General features: G+C 41.4%; 1 protein-coding gene across 3 annotated transcripts; it reads right to left on the bottom strand.

Annotated features, from left to right (window-relative positions):
- Window positions 1-838: 838 nt before the first annotated feature.
- On the bottom strand, window positions 839-17,867 carry PLAT (plasminogen activator, tissue type). Of its 3 annotated transcripts, XM_049830966.1 has the most exons (14): window positions 16,589-17,136; window positions 10,921-11,023; window positions 9,854-9,893; window positions 9,316-9,447; window positions 8,793-8,906; window positions 8,253-8,427; window positions 7,596-7,687; window positions 7,161-7,335; window positions 6,742-6,827; window positions 6,140-6,335; window positions 5,546-5,682; window positions 5,314-5,454; window positions 3,705-3,853; window positions 839-2,848 (listed from the first exon to the last, which is right to left on the bottom strand). In XM_049830966.1, the coding sequence occupies exons 2-14, from the start codon at window positions 10,999-11,001 to the stop codon at window positions 2,690-2,692; spliced, it is 1,677 nt and encodes a 558-aa protein (XP_049686923.1). In that variant the 5' UTR covers window positions 11,002-11,023; window positions 16,589-17,136; the 3' UTR covers window positions 839-2,689. The 3 variants fall into 3 exon arrangements, with proteins under 3 accessions (XP_049686923.1, XP_049686924.1, XP_049686925.1); XM_049830967.1 differs by lacking the exon at window positions 9,854-9,893 and having other exon boundaries at window positions 16,589-17,867; XM_049830968.1 differs by lacking the exons at window positions 7,161-7,335; window positions 7,596-7,687 and having other exon boundaries at window positions 16,589-17,859.
- Window positions 17,868-18,128: the final 261 nt, after the last annotated feature.

The raw sequence follows: 18,128 nt of genomic DNA, 5'->3' as shown, positions 1-18,128 counted from the left end.
CCTCAAGTACTGATATCGTCCTTTGGCTTTGTAGCTTTGTTTTTTAAAGTATCTCTTCTTTCCTGCTGAAGTGATTCATGTTACTTGAGATCCTGAAAGGCTTCTTATAAGGGCCAGACACCCTTATGCATATGACAAGCTTTCTGTATCAGTCTGAGGTGACTGCAAATTCCTGTGGAATGAAAGATGAAGCAGGGCATAAGAGGAAAGCAGAGAGCAACATCAGTGTGGTAACTTGGTAGGCAATATGAGTTTTGGGGGGAAATGTGAGGTGTAGCTGTGTACTTCAGTTACAATAAATGCTGATGTTGACTTGGGTTCTGAAAGAACTTGAGCACGACAATATCAACTGCAAGCAGATGGTAGTCATTGTCTTAGACCTTGTCTCAAGATGGTGCTGCTCTGCTGAAAGAGGACAAGAAGGGGAAAAAACAGGATAAGGAGGAAAAGCTGATGTTGTAGAGATGGAAACCACTGCTGCGATTTTTATCAGGGAGGGTTGTAATGGGTAAACAAGCCAGAGAAATGGAGTTAAATGCACTGAGCTAGGTGGCAACTTTTGAGAAGTGAAATGCAAGAAGTGTAAAGTAAGGCTGGAGAATATAAATTCTAGTAATTGGACTGGGATTTGGTACATCTCCCAGATTAAGGGTCTGTTACAAAATGAGGGATAAAGAAGCATTTGGGAAAATGTAGAGTTGGTTCTGGGCTCTCCTATCACCTTGGATATTTCCTGTAAGGGTATTTTCAAGGAGCTGGTAACAGCTGTGATGTAAAACTGTTCTCTGCAACTTATGTTTCTGTAGGATGAATTTTTCTAAAAGATAATAGTATCAGGTAAGGTTCAGTTACATTTTATTGGTGGCTGTTAGATCACATCAAGCTCAAATAATGTATTTAGTAGACTGTTTGAATTGTGGAACAAAAGTTGTGTTCCTGAGGACACTTACCTGTGTTACTCATTGGAACAGTTTTGGGTGTTTTACAGGCTGCAAATACTTGGTAAGCTTGTGAATGCCAGGATAGCAAGGCACAGCAGCACTTCGAAATGGGTTTAGGGGAGAGGAATGGAAATTAATTTGTCTTTTTCTCAAGGTTAATAATAAAATACAGTTAACAACAACAACAAAATCACACTAAAAAAACCTGAACTGTGACTCTCTCTTAATAAACATCTTGGGTTTTTTTTCCCCTTCCACTGGCTGGAATATGGGACTCACTGCTGAAGCTAACTGGACCATTTCTCTGAGGACATTAGAGATGATCTCTTTGAGGTTCGTTTCTAAGCTGGTAGCTAGAAAGACATGGACCATTTGTAAAGTTGCCATTTATAAAACCCATTTGAGAAAGAATGGGTGTCCTTACCAATCTCTCTTCTGTACTTACTATATAAGCTTTTCTATTTGACTAGAGGCTGTGCTAGTAGATCACCAGAGAGCTCCTTAAAACTGTGAGAGTAAACATGTTGAGTTACAATGTTTTGAATTTCCCAAATAAAACAGCCTAGTCTTCTAGCTACAATGCCTGATTGATACTAAAGATAAAACTCCTTTTGTAGCCCCGGTAATTTTTTTTTCCTTTTGTAAAACAGTAGTCACACCTGCTTTCTCTTACTTTATCAGTCGGAAAAGAGAGAATCTCTCAAAGAGGCTTAACTCTTAGGACATGCATAGATACCACTTAGCATCACATGGCAACTGCAGTGCAAGCAAGTAATGCTTGATTACTGAGATTCTAGTTCATGGTGACTTGGTTATACCTGTCCTGTCTTCTGTTAAAGGACAAATGCAGCATTGTAACATTTGGCTTGTGGATGTAAATCCAGCAGGCACCTAAAACTGCTACTGTTACATTTGTCCTTTGTTCTGGCCTGCTGTGCTAGAGAGAGAGCTTTTGGTTTCCTATCAGATGATAATGCACAGAAATTTAATAGTCAAAAAGTAATGTGTTGATTCTGTGGCAGATAAGGCTGGTGTTAAGATTTTTACCTATTCCATATTTAAATAAATATTTAGTTCCTACCAGGAGGAAAAGCAAGGGGAAGAATAGAATGTCCCAACAAGCATGCCATCCTGGATTTGCTCAGAGAGTTTAAGCTCAGATTCAGTTAATGAATCAGTTCCAAACTGAAAAAGCAAGTAGTATATTGATATGGAAATAAGCAGCCCATGCCTGCAGCTTTGCTCTTTCTATTGGAGTCAAGCTGAAACCAGCTTGAATAACCAACGTAAAATGGTACAAGGACAGAGCTTAAGCCTGACTGGAACATCTTCCAAATTTACAGCCAAATAAGGAGGAGGGAAATGAAGTTTTCAGGAAATCTGTCCTCTGCCTTCAGTTTACACCCATTCCCAAAACAACATGGATGTTGCTCATGGGATGCATGATGTTCTCTATTGGTTTATTCTCTTGACCCAAAATTTATTTTTGATTGTACTAATGTGATTTGATGCAAGTAGAAAGCTTGGGGATGTCGGGGGTAAAGGAGTGTTAGCTTCCAGTAACCTGTAATAGGGAAAGGAGAGTAATTTGATAATGTGCCCTTCCGACACACTGCAGTTTGTTTTCCTCTTGTACTGAAAGTCATAAGCATCTGGACAAACGGGAAGCCCTGTCAGCATCCTTAGAACACACAGAAGGAAGCTGCGAGAGCATGGTCACAAGGCTGTGGGTGGTTCATTTTTCTTTCTCAGGGTTTCATGTTGTCCTGAATCCAGTGAAGATAACGATTCACATTTGTGTAAACGCCAGGTATGTCTTTGCGGCCACAGCCTATTCCCCAGCTGATGATTCCAATTAGATACATACGATCATCCTTCATACAGACCAGAGGCCCTCCAGAGTCACCCTACAGAGAAGTAGCAGGTTAGTAACAATCTCCTTTTTTGTTTGTTTTTGTGTTGTTTTTCCCCCCAATGGCTTTGGTGGTGCACTAATGTCTACAGAAATACCCTATGTAGTATGCTCACAAACAAAGAGCTCTTAGTAACAGCACTTTCACAAAAGCCACTTTTGTGTTCCAGACTCCCTTAATGCTCCTCTCATGGGGAGAGACGCCAAAAAATCTAACTAACATTAGAGCATCTAACTTTGTATGGTGCTTATTTATGAAATGTGGGCGAGATGTTGATAAGAAGAAAAAGAGGAATGCTCTTATTCAAGCTGTAAAGATCCAAGGTGTTTTATACTGCTGTAACAGTAAAGCAAAATTATTAAAGAGCTGTTTAAACAGAAAGGATGTGGATTGAATGCATGCCCTCCTTTTTTCTTATGTTACAGCTGCTCATTCCCCACCATCTTTTGGCCTTTATTCTTTTTTTTCTCCACTTTTCAGTATAGCAGCACCGCCTTCCTCTTACAGAACCTCCTGCTGAGTGTTTTGCATGCTCACATAAGAAAAAATATTAGGAAATACTGCTGAGGTGGAGTTTCCTGCTCAGTTTTATGTTATTTCCTACATTTGGGATTTTCAGTTTGTATTGTTCTTTTTTGCTTGTTTAAGTGTGACCTGCCTTCCCAGCTATGAGGGGCAGGGGAATTAAAAAGAAAGAGGCGTCAGCAGTTCTGTTCAACAAAAGTCTACTAGAACTTCCATGTAGCCAAATGCAGAACTTCTTTAAACTATTTTCTGAAGCTTTTTGTTTGGTTAGCTCAGACTATCAAGGACAGACATAAAAAGAAAAGAGGAACAGAATTGGGCTTACTTTGCAGGCATCATCAAGGTGCCTTGTGTCTCCTGCACATAACATATTGTCTGTAACTGTCCGGTTATCTAGATGCCGTGTTGTGCACCGACTGGCTGGAAACAGTCTGACGTGACCTTCCTTCAGGTGCTCTGAATAGAATGGAGAAACTGGAAGAAAAATTATAGTATAAATATGTATACGTGTCTGTATATGTGTATATATATATTTTTTAAAAAAATTGTAGTTCAGTTTTTGTAGTTTAGGGAAAAGTAAAAAGAAGTAGCTGGGGAGGGGGTAAACTATTTCCTTGCCAAAGGGTCTTTTTTAATTCTTGGGGGTTCTGCTTTGCTATTGAGAATAGCTTAAATCTAGTTGAGAGAGAATATTGCTGCTTTAGCAAATTTAAATGCTAAAGAGGTTTTTGTAGGCTCCAAATTAAACACTGCTGGGTTTCTTGGATGGATAAGCTATCTTTGCACAGTTACATCACTCAAAATGATGTCACAGGAGGTGCCTATGAAAATCACTAACTGTATGAAACAGGATCCTGACTTTTTAGTACTATACTTGTGCTAACAAAAATCAGATGCCTTGTCGTACACAATACTGAGTAACTGGATAGGAATGTATGCTTGTATTATGTTGGAATGGTAGGGATTTTTTTGTTTGTTTTGGATGTTGGTTTTATTCTCCTGCATAGCTGCAATTGCACAAAGCTGAAATTTGGCAGGATTGTTGTTTTTCAGTCTAGTTTTGAATTACAGTTGCAGCATCCTTTCCCTCTCAAAGAGTTTATCCTGTACTCCCTGTAAGCAATGCTGAGGACTAGCTTTAAAAGCACCTTGAAAACACTTTATGCCATACTTATATGTTAAATCTTCAGGTCTGTTCCAAACCCCCTATGGGTTCAAATCATAATTAGGTCTTTTTATGGTGGATGCTTCACAGTGTCTGTCTCAAAGAGTTTGCAAGTTAGAGAATAAAAAGTAATCAGTAGAAAGTGCCAGTAAAATAAGAGCTGGCTTTTTTTGTTTGTTTTAAATGTAGGTCAGCCTGTGTATACTTTCAGACAGGTTTTATTCCTGTTTGTTGTAGCTCACTTTAAAAAACATTTAGCCTTTTAATTTATAACTGGGATTGTTACTTCTTTAGCTTTTTTTTTTGTTTGCTAATCACTGCACAGCCAATGTATCTTTGAGAATAATGCAACTACCTCCAACTATATAGTATATTCAGTCTTGACAGAAATGTATTTCTGTCAGAATGACAATATCTAAATGTACTCACTGCAGCAGAAATATGGCAGCCCTGATTGCAAATTTTCTGGTTTTCCTACCTTAACCATTGTGCCATTTTTTGGTGTTTCTACTGTTGGAGAGTATCAGGAAAGACTCTACTAGCCCATGCAGCTGATAGAAATCAGATGAATGAAATAACTTAGACCAAAACTTGTTTTTGTGTATCTCCCACTTACGCATATATTTTGTGATGCTGATATAAGCCCACATAATAATTTGGGGGGTCGCACATTACACCATGCTAAAGGCTTGAATTCTTTGAGGGCAGGGGACCCAAACTTTGGACATAGTATATTCTGTTTACATGTAGACATGTATCTTCTACTTACATTCTTCATTTTTGCCATAACCAGAGATCTCGCATTCAGTCCAGTCAGGCAGCTGCAGTTCTGGTGTTGGGAGGCAGGCAGCACGGACAGTGTCTGTTTCAATAGCACAGTCTTCTGCATCTGAGTTCAACTGCAACAGAGCTGAAGAGGGGGAAAAAAATTCCCCACTTTGTTAACCACAAACTTGAGCCAAATGTGACCTTTCCAGTCACGAGGTCAGAAAAACTCTTACCAATATCATTGTCGAAATTTTCTGAGTCAAATTTCTGATGCACAGTGTAGCTCTTCACTTGAAACTTCTGTTCATTTTCTTCAGGTGTTGTTCGGGAAGTCCTACCCAGCACAATCTTCAGCTGATTTGTACTAAAGCTGAAGAACAAGAGAGTCTTACTTTCTTCCAAAATTAACTGGACTGGACCCTTTCCCTGAAGATGTGTTGTTGGAGCTTCTGCTTTTCTTATTTTAACACTATTACTACTTCCTTACCCAGGCAGTTTGACCTCCAGTGTCCTATTTGCCTTTGCTTTTGCGCTAATTGCTTACAGCCATCATGGCAAAGCTCTTCTGCCAGTCCCTTGCTGTTCTCAAGTTTCAGATGGCTCTGCATCTTTATTGACAGCTTTGTTCTTCAGCTATTTGATACTCTGCTATGGTACCTTAATGCCATGCTGCTAGTTTGCCCAGTAAATGCCTGTCTGTAATGCTCAGCACAATTAACTATATAAAGAGCTTTTTTTCAAGTCTTTTACCCTTCCTGTAAGGCTATACTGGATGCATCCATTTTCCATACTTTTTTCCCTCAGGCAGTACTGAATCCTCAACTTACCCTTCCTCAAAACAGTGAGCAGCTGACAAAACCCAGCAGGAACTGATCAGAATTCCTCCACAGAGGAAGTGTTCTCCAGGAGCTCGGCGATACTTCACAAAGATGGCAGCTTGCCATGGGTGAGCTGCAATGTCTGCATAGGAGCCACCTTTAATCCTGTACTGGTGTACTCTGCGCTGCCGTAAGCCACAGGTGGCTGTGGATGAGAAATCCAGAAATAGGCTTTTTGTTCAGGAACTCTTGCTTTGAGTTTGGGTTAAGAGCCTGTTAGTCGTCAGTGCATGTTGAGGCAGCCTGGCATGAACTGTTTAGTATCTGACTCATTTCTGTTTCCTAGGAAACTTGTATTCTGATTTGAAAAATACAGTAAGGAAACCCTGCCTTTTCTGTCCTCCATTTCTGCAGTCTTCCCTCCTGGCAGAGAAAAAGGCACTTCTGTGAGAGTGGAGCCACAGAATCTCTTTCTATTCCAAAAAAACTCCACCACCACCACCCCCCCTCAGCTTTTATTTTACTGTAAGAGGCTTGAGTTTAATAGAAAAGACATGCAGAACAGTAATTCCTCAAAGAAAGACAAGAATCAGAAGTGCTAGGATCCTTACAGCAAGTAGGCACATTGCAGTACTCCCATGTGAGCTGATTTCCTTTCAGTACGTGGCACCAGGGCTTGCTGTCATTGTCAGGATTCCTGCAGCACAGGAAAGATAAATGCTATTTGTATTATCAGATCTGCAGGGAGTTTGGGGAGACCTAAAGGTGGCAGACTGTGACCTGAGTGTACTCTTTTTGATTTTTTCTAGAGATACAGATGGCCCTAGGGGCATGTGGAATTTGCATTTGTGGAGTCTGATGTTAGAAAAGCATAGATAGGTCAGGTGGAATAAAATTACTATTGTCAGTGAGCTTCATTCCCAGCAGTAATGCATTTTCTGTGCTTTAATAACCCATGTAAACGACTAGAGAGAACCCTGCCTCAAGAACGTTTGGTGGGATTTTTTTAATTCTATAACTGACTACATACCGGCAGAAATTGTGACTATCAAGGCCCAGCTGGTAAGCATCTTTTCTCCAAGCAGTATATATCTTGTTGACAAGGATTCGAGAATTCCACCTCAAACAGGTAGCTCCAGAACTAGTAACACTGTGGCTGCCTCGGTAATCTGTGCCTCTTCCAGATTTGCAGTTGATGTTCCCAGCTTCAATAAGAAAGCTGCATGTTAACCGATGGATGTGAACCCGTCAGATGTCCCTAACTGTGATTTCTGCCAAGGTATCTATATATTAGCTATACTCACCTCAGTCTCTCAGTGTCGTAAATATTAAAAGCTTAAACATGATTTAACGTGAGAGTCTGAACTTTTCAAGCTACAGAAATAGCAGAAGTCCACAGAGAACCCTTATATATGCAGTGAATCATGGAAGCTCTAAAGTCCATTCCCTGTTCCCCTGCATGTACCTTTTGAACAGGAGGGCACACTGCAGTGTTCCCAGATGTACTTTCCCCCTTTATAGGTATAGCACCAAGGTCTGGAATCCTCATCTGGGTTTCTGAAAGAGTTATGATATTATGCATCATTATAAAGCTATGGTTATTAGTCCCATGTCTGCCATCTAATTTGGTAATTTAATCCTGCTCTGCAGTGAAGATGTGGACTGAACCATCAGAAGTTGTTTGGATTCCTATTTTAATGATAAAATTGTGGAGTACATGGAGGTGAGAATGAGGCAGCCAGTAGCTAGCAGGAGTGGACAGCTTGTTTGTGCCGTTGAGTTCATGTGCAGGAAGCACTATATTTTTAGAGTTTTGAGCAGGATCTGGAGCTGCAGGAAACTGGCTTACAAAGAGAGTTTTAAGCATGGAGAAGGGACAAGGAAAAGACTATGGGGTGAGACGTATACATTTTGTAGTCTGTCATAAGCATCCAGTGTAGGTAGATCTGAAGTTCAGATATGTCTACAGAAGTTGCAATTGCTGCTTATGGGCTGTGCCATATTTGCACCTGTGCAGTTTATTCTCTGCTTGGTATTAGTTGCGAACAGCTGTTCCTTGGCTCCAAGCTCTTAGAATGGGCTGATTCCTGTGGCTCTGACCTGTGTGCTATCAGCCCCTCACCTGCAATATTTGTGATTGCCCAATCCCAGCTCGGCAGCATCCTCTCTTCGGCCACTGTACGTCCGGTTCCTCAAGGCATTGCTATTCCAATTTAAACATTCAGTTCCGCTCTCTGTCATGCTCCATGTACCCCTGTATGTTACTCCAGCATCTTTGTAGCACTTAACTTCAGTGTCTGAACAAAAGGGAAAAAAATGTTACTATAAGGACAGCATCCAAACCTCTGCTTCCCCAGTCTCTGTTCTATTTAAACTTGGCTCCCAGATGTCTTGTCTAGTAAGTCAGTGAAAATGCCTTGCCAGGCAGACTGCAAGTATACACAAAGGTCTTCAGCTCCAAAATTCAGAGTTTTATAAAAAGACACTGAGAACAGCCCAGGTGTCCTTCTTAAAAGTTCTTTGTAGTATTAGCTCTAGAATAAAAAGAGGCGACTTAACAGAGAGCCTAGGATACAGCAGCAGCTTATGGGTACCTCATCCTTCTGCACTGCATAGCTAAAACCAGTAGCATTGTTCACAGTAATTGACATGGTATACTCACCTATTTCACACTGCTTCCCAGAGAAACCTTGGTGGCACTGGCAGATGAAGAGTTGTGGGGAATAATATGCCTGCGAACACTGGCCCCCGTTGTAGCATTTATTTCTAATGCAGGCTGTGGAATAAGCAAAAGCCAGGAAATACTGTTAGATTTCACATAAGTAAGAAGCTGGCAATGTATACCCATCTTTCCTCTCCTGTCAGTCTCCTTTATCCTGTTCTATTTTTCCCTGCTTACTTGCTATTGTCATGTGCTTACAGTCTTTTTGTGTAGTGCTTACATTCTTCCTTTGCTCCATTCTCTCCACATACACTATTAGGAGCCTTCCTCAGCCCCTCTTAGTCCTTCTTCACTCCCACTTAGTCCTGCCTGAGTTGGTATATATTAGTATTTTCATTTCTATCTTATTCTATTTCAAGCCAAATTTTCTGTGTGATAACTCCTTCCCTGACAGTGGAGTTCTTCTTTAGGATGATTAGATGGACCCCATTGTTTCCTTTCTCTTTTTTGTCTTCATACTCACCTCTGACAGGCACAGTGTGGCAGCGACTCCGACCGCTGTCGCACCTACAGTATTCTATTCTGCTCCCTGAGAGCCTCAGCCAGGTCTCCCTGTGCTGGTAAATTTGTCCAGATGAATTCTCTGTGCAAATGGCTGTAATAGGAGAAAGAAAATCTTCTTTTAGAGATTCAAGGAAAAGACCTGGCTGAGCAAAAAACTCCCTTTTTTTTCCAGGAGAAAAGTATCTGTGATGGGAGCATCTGTCTAACAGCCTGCCCTTTCTCCTTCTCAGATCACTGTTGTCCCATCTCTCTCACTGCTGTGTTGCTGGATGTACTGTTCCACTATTGAACGGCCTCTTTTTCTTTGAAGAAGAGCAGAGGGAGGGAAAAACCTTGAGCTGTGGATGGTTATTAATGGTCTGGTATTTTGCTTTCTGAATCTCTTATCCAGATAACATGATAAACAGCTTTCAGGCTTCATTCCCTCAGCATCATCTGCTTTCCCCTCCTGTGTTCATAAAGCTCCAGGTAACACGGTTGTAGTTTGCCTGGCTTACCTCTAGATCTGGCTCCCCGTTTGAAACGCATGCGTAAGCCCTGCAAGCAAAGAAGTTTAATTCTGTGAGTAACTGTTCTCTTAAGAAAACTGAGAAAACAAGTGCCTCCAAAGAGCCGGTCCCCTTCTTGAGGTCTTGTAAATGAAGGGAGCTCTGAGCAACTGTCTACCCTCCTTGTCAGATAGTACAGCGAAAAGTGCCTTCAGTACCTCAGCATGGGTACCGAGAATTGTAAATCATTGAGTTGCCACAGATTACCAGGTGATTGCTTGTTATATGAGTGATGTGAACTCGGGATATGCTGTACTCCCATTGTCATTATGTGCTCTTGGGGCATTGCAAGAGCTAACTAAAGCTTGACAACTTTCTGCTATTTGAAAGAGGTTCAAGCAAATGAAGAAGTAGCAGAGAAGTAAATTTGAACAAGCAGTTATTTTTGCTCATTGCCATGGAGTTTCCCTGTAAGCCTTTGTAGCTTGATTACCTTTGAGAGAGATGTCTCCTACAGCCAATTAAATAAAAAATTTTGGATAAAGTTTTAAGGAAGAAACCAATTTAGAAAGCTGATTTGATCAGGCCACAAGAGAAAGAATAACATAAAAAGAAAGAGGAAGGCTGGGATAGTAATTTTTTGAGAAAGAGACTAAACATTTTAGAATTGTGTAGGGTTTACTCAAGCTGTGCAATGTGAGGCTTAAAGTGAGGGGACATGGGAACCATCGATGTCCAGTTTTAAGTGAGAGTAATGACGAAGGTGATGACAATAGAAAGAAAATTAAAGGGTGATCGCAATGGAACTCTTACTAACAGTGAAAGGTGACAGTGAACAGATACACCAAGAAGATTTGGAGAAGACTTGCTTACTGAAATGAAAACCAGCCAGGCTAACACTTTACTGGAAATCCCAGCTTAGAGGTAGACTTCTTTGTAAGGTTTTCTTCCTATGATTTCTAGTGACATAACCAGCTTCTCCTTCTGTCTGATGCAGACAGCTGGAGTCGACAGTAAGGAAGTGCTGCTGAAAACAGGAGGATGATGGCAAAAGCATTGATGCATTAGTCTCTTACCTGGCATTGAGCAGTCATGATTGCTCCCACCAGCAGGAGGAGACATGGGAGTTTGCTTTCCATTCTGAGTGTTTTCCACATCACCTCCAAATCTCAAGTTAATCTATAGAGGCAAAAGGAAAAATAAGATGTTGAACAAAGGCATTTTTACAGTGTGAATGGAGTTCAAAGTTGTAAGTTTAAATAAAGTTTTTAAATTATGAAAATTCTTTTTACATTAAAACACACTTTCTACTCTGCAGTTCTCAGCCATATGGTCTAGCTGTCCTGGTGTCCCTGGACAGGGGAAACTGCCACGTTGGACCCAGATGTGTTTTTACTTGATAAATTTAGAAACCCAACAGGCTAAAGCACATCGTTTTAGGTCTGGAGGAAACTTGGAGAGTGTTTCCTGGGGAGTAACACTGGTAGAAGTCATTTCAAGTCCGTTTTCCCAAGGTTGCTGGAAGCCAACAGTATCGTGTGTGTTATTAGGGAGATGGACTTTTCTAATGGAGGACTGCAATGCTGATTGGAAAGTGTTAATTGAGATTCAGGTTAGTGAGGCCTACCTAAGAGATCTCTTGCAGGGGCACAAAAACTGCTGAAGGGTCAGCCTGTGATAATAGTGGTTTAAGAGGATTTACATTTTCTGCACAGACTGCTTCTTTGGGTGAGAGTGAGGGCTTCTCTCTTTTGTAGAGGATGCATCAGCAAGGAGACTTTTGCTGATGATAGGTGGGGACAGCACTGCTGTGTCTTTGATTTTTTTAATATTTCTACAGCTTCTCTCCAGCTGAGCTTTTAGTTTCTAGTATCGTCATATGCTTTCGCTAAAAAGGGCGAATATGGCAATTGGCTGACAGGCTAGCTTTTGGTCTGGTTTTCTCATTTATTTGTTGCAGGATCTTTCCATCTGTCACTTCTATGCAGTCACAACTACATCTTGTTTCCTCTAATCCCTTCAGCAGCTTTACACTTCAGACAAAGCCCTCTTCCATCCCATGTGAAGAGTTTCTGCTTCCTCCAGACTGATTTACCGAGTCTATCTCCTACAGCAGTAGTCTCAGGAGAGAACCTCCAAGAATCTTGTATAGGAGATCACCAGCTGGTATGGTGTGGCTGAGGTTAAGAATGAATCTGGATTTCTGCTTCCATTCATCTCATTTGCTTTGAAAAACTACTTCTCTCTTCACTCATCAGAGGTTAATTTCCTACCTGGTGAAACTGCTGGTCTGACCTGGCCACAGATAGCTATAGGAAGGGCTTTTGGGTACTGTGAGCCATCTATATTTCCTCCTACTGTAGCAAAGTTTATTTCTGACTGGCCTTGAGCAGGCAAGTTTCTTGGCAGAAGTGTGAATTTACGTTTCTGTAGCCACTGACTGCAGTGAGATATGCTACCATCTTGTGCCCTGGTTTCCCCTCCCCCAGTTTGTTTCCTGACAAAGCAGGAAAAATTATTTCTTTTACCAAAGTGGAGCGCCTTGTGTAAGTGCTGACTGGTTTAGGGCAGCCACTGGGCGGAGAGAAAATTCTGAGCAGCGGAGGGTGCGCTTGTAACACAGCGCAGTCTCAAGCGTATACAAAACTTTACTGCTGAAATTAAGCAACACAGTTTTTTTCCCGTGCTGTGCTAAATGCCATTTCTAATTTCATCCTCATAGCAGAAAAATACACTGGATGTGACAGACAAAGGCAGTGAAGGGCTTTCCAAGGTGGTCTGTTGCCTATGAAAGCAATGTGCTTTGCTGTGGGCTTCTGGCTCCTCTGTTAATCCCTGTAGGAAAAATCCCCGAGAAGATGTATTTTGCCCATTCTTTTACCTTGGTGACCTTGTAGTAACTGTAAAAGGTCAAGCAAATGTATGTATGTAAAAGAACTCCAATAAAGCGTGACCTTAGCAGTATGAGTTTGGTATCTAGCAAAGTTCTATTTTATATTTAGAAACACTGCTGAACTTGGGGACTTTAGGATTTATTGGTACACCAACAGGACTCTTGGTGGGGGAGGGGGGGCAGGGAGGAGGCTGTTCTTCATGCAAAACTTAAATTAGTAAGATGGATACAAATGATTATACAGTGTCAGAAGTTTAGAAACTTAGTGTCTGTAGGACTTTTTGGAAACATGGCATTAAATAGCAAGGTCCAATACATCTATTAAAAACTGGTAAGGTATTACTGATTTTCACAGTTGAGTAATAGCTTTTAAGGAGTGGAGTTGTTATTATGTAATCTGAACTCTTACAATAAGACAAATAACTTTATCACAGGTTTCCTGACTTGAACCCATAATTTTCTTCCTAAAAGTAACTCCTGCATGCAGTAATAGTAGCTCTTTTTTACAATTGAACGAGACATAAGTAATCACCAGCCTGAACAGATTTAGCTTGATCCTCCATACTAACCAAGACTGCTATAGCAGTCAGTCTAGACGGCTGAGATAATGAATCATGAGAGTGTGATGCAGATGGGAACCCCCCTGCTTTGAACAAGTCCAGCACCAGAGGTCCATTTTCTCTCTTTCTTTAAATATATAACGCCTCCTATACAAACCAAGAGCTGGGAGTGAGGTAGAGTGGCAGGCAAGAAGATATAATTTCATTCCCCAATCTCTAGGATTGCTCTGCAGTTCCAAATCTTTGAAATAATATTCAGGTGCTGTCTCCCACACTATCAGCTTTTTATCATCTACATTATGTGATCCCTGAGCAAGTAGAATGCTAACCCAATTATTTGAGAAAACTACTACTTCCCGAAATTAGGAGCTCAGACTCTGTTTATATAAAGCCAGAGAAGGCAGCTGGATAAAAGCTGGTGAAATTGGAGTATGACAGATGAATGAGTCATAAATTGGGATTCAAGGCTAAAAAAGGGAGAGAATTTGTTTGGTTTTGTTTGGTTGGTTTTTTTTTTTAAAAAAAAGATTTGTTCAAAGAAAATGCAAAAGGCACAAATTTTCCAGTCTCTGAAGCAGAACTGGGAGTACAGCAGGATAGTTTAGGTTGTGGTTTCTCATCAGTAGACTGCACAAAGAGGAGACTTAAGTTGCAAGTCAGACTGAAAAGATTCACAGGAACAGCTACCCGACAACCTCAGTTACTCCAAATCTTGTCTTTAGGTCACATCTTGATGATGAGATCCTTGTAATTCAGAGCATGTCTCAGGGATTTGTATTAGTATGCAGATTTTGTAGTACACTTTTTGTATACTTCCAAGCCTTTTCTCACCTCTTAAGAAGCATTTTGCTTTGTATAGCAAGCCTTTTTAAAAGTTTTGAGAGTGATTTCCAACTAGACATTGACTTCAACTGAATCTGAACTAAATCAGCAGCATTCCCGAAGCTGAAGTGGATGATCTGAACTGCTACTCAGAGTTATTTGGTTGCTGCTGTAACCCTGTGTTACATTATCCTTACTCCCTGCAGCTGTAGCTCATTATTGGAGCTATGCAGGCTTGTGTTTTGAACCCCACAGTGGCAAGGTTTTAACTTGCTAATTGTTAGTACCACTGGTAATCTTTGTTGCTATCTGTGGAGAAGGCTTAAAGTTCTTACTGACAGCTTTAAGAAATGAGATTCTGCTAGCTAAGACCTTGTTAAGGAAAGGTTCATTCAGTGAAACTGCTTTGTTAGAATTTCTCTCTGGGAAGCACCATAAAGAATTGTTGAGACCTCATTTCTGAGGTGCCTGCTAAGATGCCCCTGAAACAGGGCAATACTGGTGATATCTGATTTTTTTTTCTTTTTTTTTTCTTTTTTTTTTTTTTCTTTTTTTTTGTGGGAGAACAGAGTGGCAAAGCTGGCCTAACTAAAATCTTGGAGGAAGCCCTAGCTGCCTGAAACCAGCAGGAAACTATAGCTAGTTTTCAGGGGGGAGTGGAGTGGGAAACATCTTTTAAGTTAAAAAAAAAAAAAAAAAAAAAAAGGCAGCCTTTCAGTCTTGGAGACTGACATGAAAGGAGTCCCTATTTAAAAAGTACTGCATGGTTTAATCAAGTTTATGGTTGTAATCGAGTTTAGCTTATATAGTCCACTATACAAGTGGATTCTAGTATTATATAGCATATTGTTACACTGCAGAATGTGACAGACAGTTTCCCTAAAGTTGTCTTGCATTGGATGCCACATCCTTTCTTCCACTTATTTCTGCTGCCCCTGTTCAGGCTAGCTTATCTCATAATGCTGCAGCCCTTCCCTGCTCCTTTCCCCCTCTCGGCGGGGGGGGGGGGGGGAATACTTGTCCATCCATTGGTGGCTGCTGTCCCACTCACTATGCATTGAAATCTGGTAACAGATGTTGCCAGATGTGTATTTTCAGTTTGGGAAAGGTACAACTTAGGCCAGTCAATTGGAATGTTCCGAATGATAAGCCCTATCAAACTGAAACCATATGGCTGCTTGAAAAATACCATGTTTACAAAATTCCAAGCAGAAACCTGCAAGCAATGTGCTTTCTGGTAGGGCTCTCCTAAACAGCTTGTGCCTTCTGCTTTCACCCTTTGCTTCCTCTCTGATCAAAAATACTCTAGCAATAAGCCAGAGGCCTAGATGTGGTATTCTGACACTTTGATTCTACACTTCCAGGTACATGAGGACATAAAGATACACGATACTCTAAATTTATCTCTCTTCGCTGAAGCATCGGCAGCAGGAATACTTTAAATCCCACATATTAATGTATTATTAATAACAGCCCTTCTAAGCAGTAAGAGTTTGAGTATTACCTTACCTACGTGGAGTAAGACCTAAAAAAGGGATGTATCTTATCAAGGTCAATCAAAAAGTCATTAATAGAAATTAAAAGTAGCTCCCCCCCTCCCTCCGTATGCCTCCCAGTAACCTAGTATGTCCATTCCAGAATACTTTGGTTCTGAATCTGTAGCACTAATAGCTTTCTTGCTGATGAACAGTTATCTTGATCTTCAAGCAAAAGACTGCAGATCCTTGCTGCCTTTTCCTGCCTTCTGGAGAAAGTGCTTCTGTATCTCTTTTCTAAACTGAGCAGATGAATATCAGACTCGTAATAATTAAAATATAACAATGGACAGACCTCTGCTTTTGGGGAAAAGAATTTAAAAAACAAAATTAAAAAGTAGGATTCTGTAGTCTTCGAAAGCATGAGAGGAAATGGGTATTTCAAAATCTGGCTTTGTTTTGGGAATCATTCTCAATATTTCCTGTGGTTTTGGCCACATTTGAAAAGAAGCGTGTTTAGGGAGAACTGAAGACCCGCCCTCATTCCTCTTTGTCCCTCCATTATCCTGGTTGGGAGCCTGGGGTGAAAGGCATAGTCTGATTTCCTCCCAGGAAGACAATAAAGTATCCTTTCACAGCTAGCTCCTTGGGTCTCTCCTTACCATCAAGATATTTGTCGGTAACTCTTTCGTTGTTTTAAGTTCTTTTGCTAATGTTCTTTGTGCAGGAGACTCCTCCCTGCTAACTGGTCAGAGCCTGAGGCTGTCAGCCCCCTCCCTGGAATAGCTGAAGCTTTCTTGTAACAGCTGAAAGCTAGCAGCTTTACCCAGCATTATGAATCTCTTCAAAAGCTGAAAGGCAATAGCTCAGTTAGTTAACTACCCTGGGGCTTCAGTGGAATTAAATAATAATATTTAATAGTATTTAATGGCAATGCCATTGATGTTGAAAAGGGGAAATGCACTTTTTGTAACAGGTGCAGAGTAGTACCTACCTTTTTGCTTTTTCTCTTTTGTAGTCTGCTGATGATTTCCTTTCCACACGGGTCTGGTTTTGTGTTTTCTGCGTCTCTGCTATGATCCCTCTGAACAGCTCCTGTCCTACTTAGAACTCCACTCGAGGGGGTGGAGACTCCAGAGGGCAGCAGGGCGTGCTTTCCCTCACCCCCGCCCCTTCCAGAGGATCTGGGAATGATCCGGGACAGGGTGGCTTGTGTCTGGCGTACTGGGGAGTGAGTCTGTGCGGGACAGGAGGAGAGCTTGCTTGCTAAAGTGAGCGGGGCATGCTGGGTTTTACTGCCGGTTTGTTTTGTTCTTTCTCTCTTTCAGTCAGAGAGCAGATTCAGTCTTCAAAGCGTTTTTCCCCCGTTGAACACCTTAAGCTTCAGTGACAGTGAGAATAGTATGTATCCCTTATGATGAACTGTCCCATCGTGCTTCTGGGAATGTGAGGGGGGCAGTGCCCCAAGTGAACGCACAACCGTATTATTTCTAACATGACCAGAGGTCTGCAATCTGTAGACTTAGTCCTGGTGCTGAAACTCTTGTTTCAAGCAAGAGCACAGTGTGCCGTGCTCTGAATGACATCCCTTGAGAATCTTTGGCAGAGAGACCTTGACCTGTATGTGGAGCAAAGCATGCCATGAACAGTGCCACTGGGAGAAGAAATGGTCAGGGGAGCTCTAAAGTGGGGACAATGAGCAAAACTTCTAAGGACCGTTAGGTAGAAATAAGGAATAGCATGTTGAGGACTAAAGAGTTAAATGTTGGCTGATACTGTCCATCCTAGAAATGAAGATCTGCTCACCAGAGTGCGGTGACGAGGTCCTAGGTTATCAAAGTGTGGGAGACAAATCTGAATGATTGGTTTTAGAGCTGAACTTAGAGCCGGGTTATGAAAACTGTCAGTGATGCGATTGTTACAGTAATGGGTGTGTCTTTTAGGAACCGATTCACGAGAAATCAGGTTCCTGATACACTTTGGTGTAAGCACAGACGTAAGAAACGGTGTGTGAGGGACCTCCATCTTGAGGAAGCAGCTGCACAGAGTCCTCAGCTGGGAAGCATTTTGGTTATTTTGCATATTGGCAAAGATGAAACCCTGGTTGCTCTGAATGCTTAGCTCTTCCCTGTATGGAAATCTATGTCAAGATTATCACATGTCTTTCTCTGAGAGTCACAGTGCTGGTGGTAACATTACTGCCATAAATCTGACGGAAGGGCAGCTGTGTTTGGTTCCAGAAGGGACGCCCAGTTCCTGAGGAAAAAGATAAGTGAGCAGGGGCTAATTTATATTATTTTCAAAGGTAATAGCTATTTGCTACTGGACTTCTAGATCAAAGACGCTAACGAACAAAGTCATGGCCGTGGGGGAAGATTTCAGAAGTTATTTCCCGGCTTTTCGCACCTTAAGGACAACCATAGCTGTCTGGAAAGCGTGGTGTGGGTGCCACCTATAGCGCTTCACGTATTTTAGGAAAGCCAGCAGCCATAGCGTCTCCTCTCTCGAGTACCATCTGCTGGTTTACCTCTGAG

This window comes from Accipiter gentilis, chromosome 28 (genome assembly GCF_929443795.1).
Source record: "Accipiter gentilis chromosome 28, bAccGen1.1, whole genome shotgun sequence".
NCBI lineage: Eukaryota > Metazoa > Chordata > Aves > Accipitriformes > Accipitridae > Astur > Astur gentilis.
The sequence above is the reverse complement of the archived record's forward strand: the minus strand, read 5'-3'. Positions and strand labels throughout refer to the sequence as shown.

What these genes read in the sequence shown, in the direction of transcription:
- PLAT (XM_049830966.1), bottom strand. Translation starts at nt 11,001, where the DNA reads ATGTGGAAAACACTCAGAATGGAAAGCAAACTCCCATGTCTCCTCCTG. An exon ending in CCACACTGTGCCTGTCAGAG is followed by an intron (nt 8,907 to 9,315) that starts GTGAGTATGAAG and finishes CTTATTCCACAG; the next exon opens with CCTGCATTAGAAATAAATGC. An exon ending in TTATGGCAAAAATGAAGAAT is followed by an intron (nt 3,854 to 5,313) that starts GTAAGTAGAAGA and finishes TTTTTCTTCCAG; the next exon opens with TTTCTCCATTCTATTCAGAG.